The 15113-nt window shown below is 35.9% G+C and overlaps 2 protein-coding genes and 1 non-coding gene across 3 annotated transcripts; all 3 read left to right on the forward strand.

The window, feature by feature from the left end:
* Positions 1-105: 105 nt before the first annotated feature.
* On the forward strand, positions 106-220 carry Trnal-caa. Its single transcript has 2 exons — positions 106-143; positions 175-220. It is a non-coding gene; the product is annotated as a tRNA-Leu (tRNA).
* A 3436-nt stretch (positions 221-3656) lies between these two features.
* On the forward strand, positions 3657-8192 carry LOC117330942 (F-box/LRR-repeat protein 14-like). The gene has a single exon (XM_033889517.1). The coding sequence runs from the start codon at positions 3670-3672 to the stop codon at positions 4882-4884; it is 1215 nt and encodes a 404-aa protein (XP_033745408.1). The 5' UTR covers positions 3657-3669; the 3' UTR covers positions 4885-8192.
* Positions 8193-12140: 3948 nt separating this feature from the next.
* Positions 12141-14377, forward strand: LOC117330944 (the record flags this gene model as incomplete). The annotated part of the gene is made up of 2 exons (XM_033889518.1): positions 12141-12698; positions 13640-14377. Coding segments are annotated over 2 exons (750 nt in total), but the record flags the coding sequence as incomplete, so codon positions are not given.
* Positions 14378-15113: the final 736 nt, after the last annotated feature.

Below are 15113 nucleotides of genomic sequence, written 5' to 3' on the forward strand. Positions count from 1 at the left end.
CACCAATGTTTTCCAATTAATGTACTAGTATCAATAATCTAACATTTCTTCTCAGTATCAATGACACAGTTATAAATACAATTTTGAAATGCTCACTAGTATGAAGTCAGGATGGCCGAGCGGTCTAAGGCGCCAGACTCAAGTGCATGCACTTCCCTTAAATAGGGTTGGGTGTTCTGGTCCACGTATGTGGGCGTGGGTTCGAATCCCACTTCTGACACATATCTTTTATTTTTATTTTTTTTAATCAATATAATCCCCAGCTCTAACAATGCTGATAAATTAACATTAGATAATGAAAATGATATTTTTTTTGTTATCTGATAATATCAAATGATTCATTTTCCTGGGAATCAAGCAGGGAAGATTGGAAGATTATTAAACTAGCTCAAAACTAAATAAAGTCTTGTGGAATGCATTTACACTATAAATAGACTTTGGAAAAAAGTTACAAATTTGATAAGTCTTAAACCTTATGACACTACGCATGGTATATGTATTAAATTGGATAAACTTCGGAGACTAACTTGAATACATTATTATTATATATCGAAGCTCGTGCCATGTATATATAAGTTATTTGATTTTCACTAGTTTTCATTTAAAAACAGGTTTTGCAGTTCGCTATAAATAGGTTTTAGGTATTTTCATTTTTCCTCGAGACCATTTTAATGAATAATATACTTACACCGCGAATTTTCTTAAATAAACCTTCCTTTTTTATTTGGATTTGAACGTATTTTATTGTTTAGACACAATTGGATTGGGCACAAGTTTTAACAACTTATAAAAGCCCTCTCCACAAATATATATTACACAAATTATGATAGCGACACGGTATACTTATAATGATGAAAAAAAAAGAAGAAGAAAAAAAAAGCAAAGAAGAATGACATGAAGAAAGACAGATCTAGAGATCTAAGAGTAAGATGAATGTTGCTACATTAGGATATACTAAAAATTAGGGTTCATAAACGATGTACACAATATATGTATTTCAATACACTTAATTAAAACTAATTAAAAACTAATGCATGGCACATTCTAGCTACACATCCAATACACATTATTTATAAATTGTCCACAAATACACATTCCTTCAATCCTTCGTCAGTTCACTCCTGAACTTTATAGGTTTCTTATTCATATGCCATACATTAGAGGTTTATTATAAATTGTAAATGATATACGTAATACATGAACCAATCACAATATCAATATCAACAAATTGTAGAGATTTATTATAAATTGTAAATGATATACGTAATACATGAACCAATCACAATATCTATATCAACAAATTGTAGACTTTAAGAGTGACATAGGTAGGACAGGGAAACATATATAGTTGTACCTGTTCACACGAATGTAATGCTTAGAAACGGTCACTTATTCAACTTTAGATAATTCATCATTTTCACACAATAATAAGTTTAAGGTTACAGTCCGGTGGCTAATTTGTACCATTTCGTCCTTTCGTCTTTTCAAATATCTTAATTCTCGTCCTTAATTTTCGTCTTTTCGGGGCGAAAAGTCGTAATTTAAGGTTTGTTAATTTTCGTCTTTTCAGAGCGAAAAGACGAAAGGACGAGAATTAAAATATTTTATTTTCGTCTTTTCTGGGCGAAAAGACGAAATGGCACAAATCATCCACCGTAGGCTGATGGTGAAACAGCTTATCAAACATTTCACGTCTAATATTCAAGTAATTTGGAAAAAGTAATGAAAAGAGTTTTTACATGGGTAACCACATGCACATGTAGGTGATTCTACTAAATTCACACGATACAGGTCATAATTAAGTTGGCTACAATTAGGTCTAAGTTTTGTTAATAAAATGTTCGGGTGACGAGAACCTTAACCAAAGAAATTCGGAGGATTATTATGATTTGGGTTTATTGCACTTAGAAACATTGGCCTCTGATTTTGAGTAAATTCAGGAAGGTTATTCCAAATTTATGTGGGAACTGGTCTAAACGATAACCTAGTATTAGTAATATTATAGCTATGTATGGTATAGTTATTTTTATTTCTTAGAGGATCATATGGAGTTTTGTCACCTGAAAGTAATGTAAACAGATATGAGGGAGTTTGTTTTGTATTTTATAAAATAATGTTAGTTTTCTTCGCTGTCGTCTTGTTTACTTAAAGTTTCCCATCCAGTTTTAAAATACAGGAGATTGCTTACTTCCATATACCGGCAACCCGTTACTACATTGCATGGCGGCTTCAATGCAATTGAAGTTTTCCCAATAATTCAATGTGAGTTTTTGATAAACCACTCTAAAATTCACATGCGTATTGTATGGTGGCTCATTAGGGCCAAGAATCAAATCTCGCATTCTCGCACTCTCGACTGTAGGTCGAAAACGCGAGAATGTGAAAACGCTACGGCGAGGGAGCGAAAACGCGAGAATGCGAAAAAGCGAAAACGCGAGAATGCGAAAACGCGACGGCGAGAATGCGAAAATGCGACGGCGAAAACGCGAGATTAATCTCGCACTCTCGCCGTCACGTGCGCCGCCCTCGCACTCTCGCTCCCTCGCGTAAGGAACATACATAACGATATACATTACGTTGGTTATATATATTTATATGCGAGGAAGCAAGAGTGCGAGGGTGGCATAATCTCGCATTCTCGCACTCTCGACCTTAGGTCGAAAACGCGAGAATGCGAAAACTCGACGGCGAGAATGCGAAATCGCGACGGCGAGAGTGCGAGATCGATCTCGCGTTTTCGCCGTTGCATTTTCGCATTCTCGCCGTCGAGTTTTCGCATTCTCGAGTTTTCGCTCTTTCGCATTCTCGCGTTTTCGCTCCCTCGCCGTCGCGTTTTCGCATTCTCGCGTTTTCGACCTAAGGTCGAGAGTGCGGGAATGCGAGATTTGAAACTTGGTCCTAACGAGCCACCATAGTATTGCATTATAGGTAGGATAAACATGTATGAATTTTACATAAAATGTTCATGTTTACCAAAAATTGTAATTGTCTTAAGGCATTTATTCTTTTTTGTAGCACTTTTGCAAATAGTTTCAACACCTTTTTGATACCAAACATTGGATTTTTGGTATATAACTATACTAGTATAACCAGTCTTTTTTTTATAACAAAATCGACATCTTCATAAAAAAAAAAGAAAAAAAAAGAAAAATAAATAACAAAAATCAGTAAGTGGGTTAGCATCGCTAAATTGTAAGAGTCATCAGAGTTGCTAAAAAGCTGAATGATGAGGTCCCGTAGTCATGATTTATTGGACGTCTTTTCACGTTTTATTCACATTTAGTTATATCAGAGACCTATATAGTATATAGGTCTCTGGTTATATATATCACTCATACAAAACGTTTAAGATGGAACATTCCTCCCGCCAAATCCTAATTATATATATTGCATTCATGAATTTGAACACGTTCATCATGTCTCCACGCAAACGTCTGTATGATAAATCATGGGCCAAACATGGGCCAAACTATACTGATTTTCCGTAATCTGCCATATTTATGTAATATTGCAAGCCTTGTCCTATGCTGGTAACCTAACAAATCCGCCTTGGGGGGGAATCCTATCATAACTCGCGGGCTTTAACTAATTTCAACCAATCAATGATGAGTATTTTCTTCAGTGCTGTACTTTATTTTCTTATCACGTGACACACAGCAACCATGCAAAATGGAGGCCAGGGGCTGGGGCATAGTGCCCACTGCTCACATCTCTCGTCTGTTTCCGGAGGTATTAACAATTATTTTCAGCTATCTTGACGTGAAAGACAAAGGAAGGGTTGCACAGGTTTGTACCGCATGGCGTGATGCAGCCTACAGTCGCAGGGTTTGGCGAGGAATCGACGCAAAACTCCACCTCCGGCGAGCAAATCCCTCTTTGTTTCCAAGTCTTGTGAAACGTGGTATCAAACGAGTGCAGATTTTAAGTTTGAGACGTAGCTTATTGCGCGATGTGATCTGTGGTATTCCAAACATTGAAACCTTAAATCTTAGTGGATGTTTCACCTTAACGGATATTGGTCTCGGTCATGCGTTTTCACAAGATTTGCCCAGTATTACAGAGTTAAATCTAAGTCTATGTAAACAACTTACAGACAGTAGCCTGGGGCGTATCGCCCAAAGTTTGAAAAACTTGGAGCTGCTAGAGCTAGGTGGCTGTTGTAATATAACAAACACAGGTCTCCTTCTGATAGCATGGGGCCTGAGGAAGTTAAAATCATTAAATCTAAGGAGCTGTCGACATGTTTCAGATGTTGGAATAGGACACCTTGCTGGATTGAGTCCGCATGCAGCATCTGGGACGCTAGAACTCGAACATCTGGGACTACAAGACTGTCAAAAACTCACTGACCAAGCCTTGAGACATGTCAGCTCTGGCTTGTTGAATCTCAAGACTGTTAATCTCAGTTTCTGTGCGAGTGTCACAGACTCTGGATTGAAATTTCTTGCCAAAATGCCTAGTTTGAAGGAACTGAACCTGCGAAGCTGTGATAATGTTAGTGACACTGGTCTCGGGTATCTGTCGGAAGGTGCAGCCAGGATTGTAGCATTAGACGTTAGTTTTTGTGACAAGATTGGTGATCAAGGCTTGGTGTTTCTTGCTCAAGGATTTTACAGCCTGCGGAGACTGTGTCTTAGTGCCTGCAACATAAGTGATGATGGCATGGATCGTCTAGTTAATTCTCTGCATGATTTAACAACTTTGAATATTGGCCAGTGTGTAAGAATCACCGACAGAAGTTTAGGTTTGGTGGCTGATCACCTTAAAAATCTTGAATCTATAGACTTATATGGTTGTACAAAAATCACGACAGTAGGCCTTGAACGGATCATGCAGCTACGAACTCTATCAACACTGAATTTAGGCCTGTGGCATAAAAAATGAAGAAAAAGACTTAAGAATTATATATTAAAGATAACAACTCCATTGGTGCATTATAAAGAGCTAATTTGTGAATATATATATATTTTTATTTCTGTCATATATATACAATCTGTCTTTAGCCATGGTGACCATGACAAATGAATCATTGGTTCTATGTGATACAAATCATATGATCTATTATATGTTATGTGAGAATTTTAGAAATGACATGTATGCATGCATCCCCTATAGATCCATTTCACATCATGTTTAGACAAACAAATGTTTCATTTAATTTGCACTTGCTACCAGCTTTGTAGGTTCATGGCAAGTTGAATTCCCCTTTTTCATACTTGATTTTTAGGACCCTGCCATGCGACAGAGAGAGGGAATTCATATATCACCAAGAATTAGATTAATGGTACTGGTCCGTCTGTCCACATAAATATGTCATCAATTAAGAAGTTTCATCATTCACTGGTTAATAAAGATATTTGCTGCATCATGATCAGTGGAAAATATAAATGATTTTTTTTATATAGGCTATAACTTGTCAATTTTTAGCTTCACCCCATGTTAAACACATAGGAGGTACATTATTTCCACTCAAATACATTGACCATTTCAATTTACAAAACGATTTATTTTATTTTATTTAATGTATAATGAAATATACATATATATGAAACTTCATTTAACCTTGCAATTTTGAGTATTACTGAGAAATACGTATACTATTCCTTTATGTTTAATTTGGAATAATGTTTTGGCTAGCGCTACAATGGTCACTATCTCACGATTAATTAAAATTATGGATGTGAAAAAACAAATTAAGGTATTTTAAAAATTTAGTAATCAAGTTGTTTCCCTGAAATCTAGACATACATTTTTCACATGAATAATTATAACTTTATATAAATATTACTTTTAAATGAAACCATTTAATGAAGTTTGCTGATTTGCCAAACTTCATTAAGCTTGAAATGTGTTTGTGACTGTACAGCTGTCACAAGTGGAACTCGTGAACTTGATTAGAATTTTGAAGTTAAAAAAACATTTAGATGAAGTTATCTTGTGAACTTGTGCCTTTTTTCTGTAATTTTTTCTATAAAAATAAAAGTGATGAATATATATATTAGATTTTTCATATGAATTTACCTGGTATAATCTGATCATGATCAGTTTTTATCACATAGATACGTATATACCATCATTATGGTCAAAGGGTTCATATGATATACTCCTTTGACCTTTATCAAATACAATTATTGAAGCATTGTAGAAAATCGAAAGAATTTTATACATAATATAAAATATATTCTTTAAATTTGTCATTTTACATTAAAAAAATTTCAACAATTTTTATTGCTCTAGATCTTCCAACATGCAGAAGATATTTAATTATGTCAAATATATCTATATTGCTTTGAGGTCATTTGTTTATAGCATATTTCATACTAAATCATGAAATATGCACAGCATATTATTAAATATCATAGATAATAAGTTTTGAATCATTTTGTGAAATGGGTCTGTCGGTGGACTTGTGAACAATGTTAATTTATACATCATTGAGTTATGTACTGATATATAGCTAGGATCTGTGAAATTGTTTCTACATAATTCATATAGCCATCATTATCAACATATGAAATAAGCCTAGCCACATACATCTGTTGCTGTTTGGTAATAGTGAAAAAAAATATATTCATAACAATTGTAATTCAGTGATCACCATATAATGTCTATGTACCAAGTTACAAGTTTATGTGGTGACTGTCTGGTGTCATGGACTCATTGCAGGATATAATACCGTTAAAGTGATGTTATGTAACAAACAAAAGTACATGTACACTATGTTTTATAATTCATTAAAGTTCACATACAAATTGAAAATTCATGATTCAAAAATATGTCATGAAATTTAACTTTCAAATACTATATGTAGTAGCAAGCAAACTTTTGTGATCAAATTCTTGACCAGTTTGCAATTGTGTGCTGCTTAATAACATGGCATATTCTCAGCACATGTACAATATCTAAATTTTGAGCATATTATAATAAGGTAAAATATATCGTTTGAGTTCAATAATATTTGGATTCATTAAGTCTACTTAAATTATGCATATGTATAAGTATGACACGAAGATTATGGAATTAATTCAATACCTTAACTAAAATTGCAGTTTTATGACCATTATTTCACAAATTGTTTTTAAAACGGTTGTCAATAAATTAAACATCAGGTTATTTGCCTGATCATAAACCACTGACCATGTTGTACAAATGTAAATTAGGCCTGTTAATGGGTGTTTGTGGTGCAAAGACTGCCATTTTCAGTTTTTCATAATGTTTTGAACTTGAAAAAAATATTTTCAAACTTGTGTTAAATTTACTATATTATTAACTGAAATATTTGACTTTTATACATGTACAAGAGTTAGAAAATGATTTGTGATTATAAGTTTACCAGTACTGCCAACATTATCAGCACCCCTTGGCCACAGCTTTAGTTCAAATATTTTCTATTTATTTGTCAAATATTAAATGTCACCACATTATATGGTGAAATTGTCATTTAAACATGAATGTTTATAAAGAATGTTCAGTTATAGGGTTCAATATGGTATAAATGTCATTTTATTCATGAACAAGCTATATATACATCTATATATGTATATGCTGGTACTGGTGTAGAGGAACAAATGCAACTACCAAACCAGGACTCGAACCCGGGACCTTTAAACTAGACATATATATGTGCTCTAATCAGTATTAATCAGCCCAGTCCAGTTCTGCTGTATCGTCAGTCATTAAATTTTCATATAGCTGATACGGATAACACATTTTGATGACCAAGTTCTGTGAACACTATATTTTTTCTTACCATTATATCCGTGTATCAAAGTTACTACTAGATATAGATTCCATTGATTTTGTGTGCGGTATATGCTATGCTTATGTACTAAACATAGTGACACATCTTCCATCAGTATAGGTTAAGTCGGGATATTTATCATGCCAAAATTCTCAAGATTTTTACCTGGTAATTAGTGAACTCTAATATCACAATTAGTCAACATATAATTAAGCTATATATGTATGTAACTTTAAACTTATAAATATATATAGGTATAAAATATATAAAAGGTAGCCTGGGTGCTGATGATGTTGGCTAGTTATAGGGTATATTATATATATATATATATGTACATTTTACAGAAGTATTTTGATGTTTCCATATTTGACAATTGATACATTTCTCCACATTCTACATGCCTGTATTTTGTAAAAACAAACAGATTTATATAAAAACTGCCAAAACAATTTTTCTTTGTATGTTTTTCTTTACATGTGTCTATCTGTGTAATTATACAAAATCTTGTCCTGTTTATGAAAACTTGCAGTTTTCATCAAACCTTCGTGAAACTTTGTTGGTGTATAGTCACCACACTTGCATTTGATTTTGTGATTCACATATTTTTATTGCAGTTAAGCCCATTTTCCTATGTTTGCAGACAAAACTTCACCAGTCACCGGACAACTACAGTTTTTCATTAGTTTTTACAGATAGGTACTCTGGGATCCCACAAGATACATGTGCATATATCACCAGTCATATAGTGGCCGGATATGTGATCGTCAAGCAGAAGGGGTCAGATATGTACATACTCGGCACACAATTTTCATCCAAAATTTTTTTCAGGCTTATGTAGTCTGCACACACTTAACTTTTCATCTTTGCTAACAGTTTTTATTCTGAGATTTCAGTATGTTTTATAGTTTAGCCAAAATGCGCGGCCTCGTTTGTCTATAAACGGAATCCTGCTAATCATTTTGCATATTTTTCTCCTAATCACAAAATATTTGGCTTAGATCCTGGAGTAAGAATAGTTTGAATTAGTTATGAGTTTGAGGGTGAGAGTATTGCTCAGTTCTAATTATATTTTAGTTGTTTACATGTGTTCAGGTAATTTTATCAGAGATTCCTTGGAATGGAGGGGATCCCAATGCAAACGGAGAGATTGGTCTTGGGTACAGCAAAGACTTTTATATGAGCATGATAATGACAGAAAACAAGGTCAAATGTTAGTGTGATCAGTCAAAGGTCAAGGACATTGCTAAAAATAGAAACTCCTTCCTGTCATTCCTTATCACTCGAGTGAATCTCTATGTTAAATTTTCATGAAGCTTTATTAAGTTTCATTTGATTTAAAGATTGCATGATCTGTCAGAAATGAAGATCATTGTTACTTAAAATAGACATTTGCCCTAACAGGAACCTACCTGTGCTTGTCACTCCTCTCAGACAGCTGATCAGTACAATGAAAAATAGGGGAAATAGTGAACCCTTCTGATCAACTAAGAAATTGGCTCATTGTAAGCATGTCATATACCCGGTATATAGAAGCTCGGCCCTTGTGGTGGGACAGAAAAGGTAGTCAAATAGGGGAAATAATGGACCCTCATGGGGACAGAAAGAATGTCCAGTAAGGGAAACGGTGAACCCTCCTGGGGACAGAAAGAATGTCCACTAGGGGGGAAAATGGACCTTTCTTGGGACAGAAAGAGTGTCCATATGGGGAAATAGTGGACCCTTCTGGGGATAAAAAGGTGGTCAAAAAGGGGAAAATAGTGGACTCTCCTTGGGACAGAAAATGTGCTCTAATAGGGGAAATTGTGGACCCTTCTTGGGACAGAAAATGTGCTCTAATAGGGGAAATAGTGGACCCTCATGGGGACAGAAAGAATGTCCAGTAAGGGAAACGGTGAACCCTCATGGGGACAGAAAGATTGCCCAGTAGGGGGAAAAATGGACCTTTCTTGGGACAGAAAGAGTGTCCATATGGGGAAATAGTGGACCCTTCTTGGGACAGAAAATGTGCTCTAATAGGGGAATTAGTGGACTCTCCTTGGGACAGAATATAGGTATTTCTGACAATTTTTTTAAAATATAAAACTAGACATGCCCCTGTGGTGCACGCACATAATTTCGTCTCTGCTCAGTACCGTCGAGATTTCGGATACATTCCCGGATCACAAGAATGTAATCAACGCACATAAATTATCATTCAAACCCGCAAAAATAAACGATATTTTTTGTTGATTTGATTTCAGTTTAAATTTCTAGAAGAATGAACGGATACCGACAGCAAAAACATAAATATAAATAACATCCATTTAGGTTTCCTGAAATCAACATTGATCTCTAAGTAAGGATCTGTACTTTCAGTTTCGTTATGTGAGCTATACCTGGAATAGAGGTAAAAAAATTAAACAACGTCTGTCTGAAGGCATTTTCGGGAGAGTTCATTAGTAGTGAGACTGAGGCGTGCTTGAGAAAAGGCAGGTAAGTAATGTAAACCAAACAGCGACATCTGGGGAGCCCGAGTTTCCTCTGGCCCTGACACCATGTCGGGACACTCGGGCTAGTACGCGACGTGTACATAGTAATTTTGACTGGCTATTCTCTGTATACCCGATTTGTACCCGTTTTAATTGCCAGAGGCCGTAGTACCTTATGTTTTCAATGTCCGATAGATACTGTACCAAACCAGGAACCTATATATATGGCTTACATAGTTACTAGTCTCGGCTGAACCGTCCAATCGAGGCCAAGATCTCTATAGTTAGCTTGACCGGTTTCAAGAGCGTAATACATTGAAATGCATTCTAATAGGGATCTATGTTACATTAACAGCAGCTATCAGTATCTCTAGTTAGTTCAACAATATATTTATTCAAAATTAATTCAAACATGCATCAATATCTTTGAATCAACTGCCGGTGAAATGTCACTCATTTCAGGTTAATGTTCTAAATATTCGACGACAAATAAAGTTTCTTGTACAATGTATCTTGTATCTTGTATGAAGGTGAAATATCTGTCTACTGCATACTAGACAATTACTAACTGTACATTTTTGTCGCGTCACAAGGGACATAGAAATGTTGCATTCGGCTCACCTCGGCCGATTCCGGTACCCTACAGATGAGAAATGCTGGTATCCGTTCGTGCGTTCGTGTCATTGATGCAATCGGAAAACCACTCCGGTCTTTCCGTCATATATTCGGAAGTGGTTTTCTGATTGGTCATTGATGCTGTTACCGCTATCAAATCTACATCAGTTGATGGATTTTAATCAAAACTAAGATATATATATATTGGCAATACCTTGATTGAGTTATAGGTGCTTAGCACGTTTATAAATCAAAGACCGATTATAGACTAATATATCAAGAGAAAGGTCTGAAACTCCTCCGACCAAAAGAAAATGTCTTTTCGCTACACAGAAAACGCAATGGTCTACAATTCAATTTACGTTTTCTGTGTAGCGAATAGACATTTCCGTTTGAAAAAAATGTTCTCGATCGTGTCCGACTAAAGAAAATCCATCCCTTTTCAGCGTCTCGAAGCTGCGCGTAAAATTAATAGACTATTTAGGTATGATTTCTTGGTGTCATGTTAAAAATTACTATCTTAACTTTTGATTAAGACTATCGCCATTGAAAATCTTTTTTGGTAAAGTTTTGACACTTTGAATGAAATTGACCAATTTTTGCAGGACGGAGCAGTTCCAGACCTTTCTCTATATATTAGTCTACTCTGTAATCGGTCTTTGACTTATAAACGTGCTAATCACCTATGATTGAGTTCGAAAATGAGATCTCTGAGATAATTTTTGTAGGAGTTACTGTCCTTAGTTGTTTTTTCCTAACAACTCCTTTTGGGTTTTTTATCGCCATATAGCGGTTGGGATACATGATTACTCTGTAGCAGTCTTGTTAAAACAATAAATTGATTATAGAAGGAATATGACCAAAACTTGACCGCAACTTGTCTGCAACAAAATGTCCGCCACGATCACATGCGCGTCAGTCTTAAGTTTAATTGGACAGCCCAAAGGCACGGTACGGATTCAAATTTCAGATTTTCAGTGTTTACTAAGAGGTCACACATAAAAAGCAAATTTTACAAATGGCGGAACACATAACAAATCTTATACGATGTATTGTAAGGTATATTGAAGGAGGGGGTGATTATTTTACCCACGGTCATATACCAAATAGGATTCTCGATAAATTGTGCCGTATGCCTGTGGACAACGATGACACCTTTGCAAACTTGCCCATCCCCCTACATCTCATATAGCTGGTCACATAAAAATTGTGCGTGAGAGAAATAAAATTCATCGTTTCTTTATAGAAAATGGTTCAACAGTGTGACTATTGTGGAATACAGAGCCTTTCCCTGCGCAGATGTACCGTATGTCTGAAAGCGTCCTACTGTTCCAAGAACTGCCAAAGGGCAGACTGGAAAAAGGGACACCGACTTTTCGTGTAAAGAAAACTCAAAACAAGATCAGAAGCCAACTGAAAGTGTAGCAACTGGAGGCGATACACCTTCCAATGTCGTTAAACAATGTGTGGCTTGTGGCAAAACAGGAAATGACGTCAAAACCTGCACTGGTTGTAAACAAACCAACTATTGTTCGAAGAGTTGTCAGCGTAAGGATTGGCCCCGTCATAAGCATGCATGCAAAGTCACTCCCCAGCCAAACCCTGAACTAAGGCCAAGAATACCAGGCGCCTTGGAGTACCTTGCCGGTCTCGACTATTTGAATTCTAGAGCTACACGTAAAATAGGATCACTTGATAAAGCAAAAGCCAACGCACGGCTTCATTTTCCTTTCCAGACAATTTTGGATGACATTGGCGATGTCCCATCGGATTACATGTATTTCGGAGAGCGACCTGGCGCAACGGGAACCGTCCTCGTGGCATTCATTTCCAGATATCATCATTACCGGATGAGGCACTGTATCTATATTGAGGTAATGGGGAATTTATACAAAGCAGCAGTTCACTGGTAATTATTTACTTAATGAAACTTCCATATTGCCAGTGTTAACATTCATACAGTAGTTAATTAGATCACATGATAGCATGCAATCTCTCACAGAGTGCATTGCGGTTCCGGTTCCGAACCGCAATGCACTAAGGGAGAGATTGGATAGCATGACGTCATTTTGGTGCCATATTGAAAAGTCTACGTTACATCAACGCTTTGCATCACATATTTCATTATGACTTTCAAGTATTTAGCTGATCATGATTTTGAACAGGCATGGTTATTTCAGAATATGTTGATGTAACTATATGTTTTAGATCGTTTGCCTTTAAAAAGGGCTCACTTTAGACCAAAACAAGCCGACAGTCATATTTTGCCTTTCTCTTTACATTAAATTTCATTGTACAGGGTGTTTCAGAAAGCATGCCCCGAACTTATACCCCAATACAAACTAAAAATAGAAATACACATTGATAAATTGTAGATTTTTCAAACGATGACATCAATGCAATTGGATGAGTATGTAACTTCATTCACAAACATCATATTTATATACAAGGCATTTGAAAAAGAAAAAAATCTTCATTTTACATGATTTTGAAAAACTTAAAACGTCATTTTACTACCAACGTCATTATGACGTTATTTTAGAATGAGCTCCAAGTGGTCACATTTCTGTCCCAACATTAACTTTACTCTTTCTCAAAAGTTTCTTGTCAGTCACATGTGATATTAGAGCGAGAGATTAAGATAAAATATTGGAATAATTACACTCGGGACGATCATATCCAACATTGAGTAAAATGAGTCTAATTTCACTTTCAAGGACGATTAAGAACAGAGTTTCTCCAGATAAGTAGGGACCATTGTCCGAAGCTGATTTTATCAAATTATCTTACTTATCTTTTTTACATTTTTGAACAGGACAAGGATCTGGACGAGATCTACGTGGCATTCTATCTGGATTACAATATTCCGTTTCCATATTTCGTTTGGCCTAATGTGGCCCCCGGGAATTTTATTTGTATCGAGGATCCATACATCCACAGATTCATGGATGGGTCGGTTGGGATACGTGTTGATGAAGCTGAAAGCATCAGGATTCTGCGTGGGTGAACTCGATGGAAACTATATGACAGACAGTATTGTTCCACCAATCAAAGTTTACTTTACCTAGCCTTGGCAATCTGTACACCACAAGTCGCTATGTCATTGTCTTCCAAGTTCCAAGTATATATCAGACAATGTAAACTTTATTTATTTTACAACAATTGCGAAACAAGTTATATTAACTTATATTAATCACGCTTGTTGGCCCGGATAGAAGCGCGCGAGGGGTCTTACTGTGGGAGGAAACCGGAGTACCCGGGGAAAACCCACTTGTCGGGCAGGTGACCCCATACCTTTTCACGTCCGATCGGGGAATCGAACCCCGGCCGCCTAGGTGAAAGGCAGGTATGTTACCACTGTGTCATCCGACCACCCTTTATATTTAGAAGCAGTAGATAGTAGAATTACATATTAGACAATAAGCAGTTTCACATCCATAGACTAGAGCGGACCTCACAAATGATTTCAATAAACGTATATTTGTGTGTGCGTTCTAAGTATCGTGTTGTCAAAACATTTCTTCGGCGATATAAAGCTCTCTTCCTTCCTGAATTATATTTTTGCAGTTAAAACTACAACGTACTGTGCCGAGGTACATAGCTGTCAACGTCTCCCACTTTCTAATCGTTGAGATGGATTATTAGTTCAGACAATACTTCATTGTTCGAACTTCATCACAGTGACTACATCTGATTGCTAGCAGTTGACTGTAAGCTTCAGACAGCAAGCAGTAGAAAATAAGCAGTAGACACAACGTAGTAGGTTTAAACCATATGAAGTAAGAAATAGTCAATGTGCTGTTAGCAGTAAGAAGTAGACAATAAACGATAAGCAGTAGAAATACATATTAGAAAATAAGCAGTAGACAGTACATATTAGACAATAAGCAGTAGACAGTACATATTAGAAAATAAGCAGTAGACAGTACATATTAGAAAATAAGCAGTAGACAGTGCATGGCAATAAGCAGTAGACAGCAGAAGCACATATTAGACAATAAGCAGTAGACAACAGAAGTTAATATTAGACAATAAGCAGTAGACAACAGAAGTTAATATTAGACAATAAGCAGTAGACATTACATATTACACAGTAAGCAGTAGACATTACATATTACACAATAAGCAGCAGGCAGTGGAAGCACATATTAGACAATAAGCAGTAGACAGCAGAAGCACATATTAGACAATAAGCAGTAGACAGTACATATTACACAATAAGCAGCAGGCAGTTGAAGCACATATTAGACAATAAGCAGTAGAAAGCAGAAGTTAATATGAGACAATAA

This window comes from Pecten maximus, chromosome 7 (assembly GCF_902652985.1).
Source record: "Pecten maximus chromosome 7, xPecMax1.1, whole genome shotgun sequence".
Classification (NCBI taxonomy): Eukaryota; Metazoa; Mollusca; class Bivalvia; order Pectinida; family Pectinidae; genus Pecten; species Pecten maximus.

What these genes read in the sequence shown, in the direction of transcription:
- LOC117330942 (XM_033889517.1), top strand. Translation starts at nt 3,670, where the DNA reads ATGGAGGCCAGGGGCTGGGGCATAGTGCCCACTGCTCACATCTCTCGT.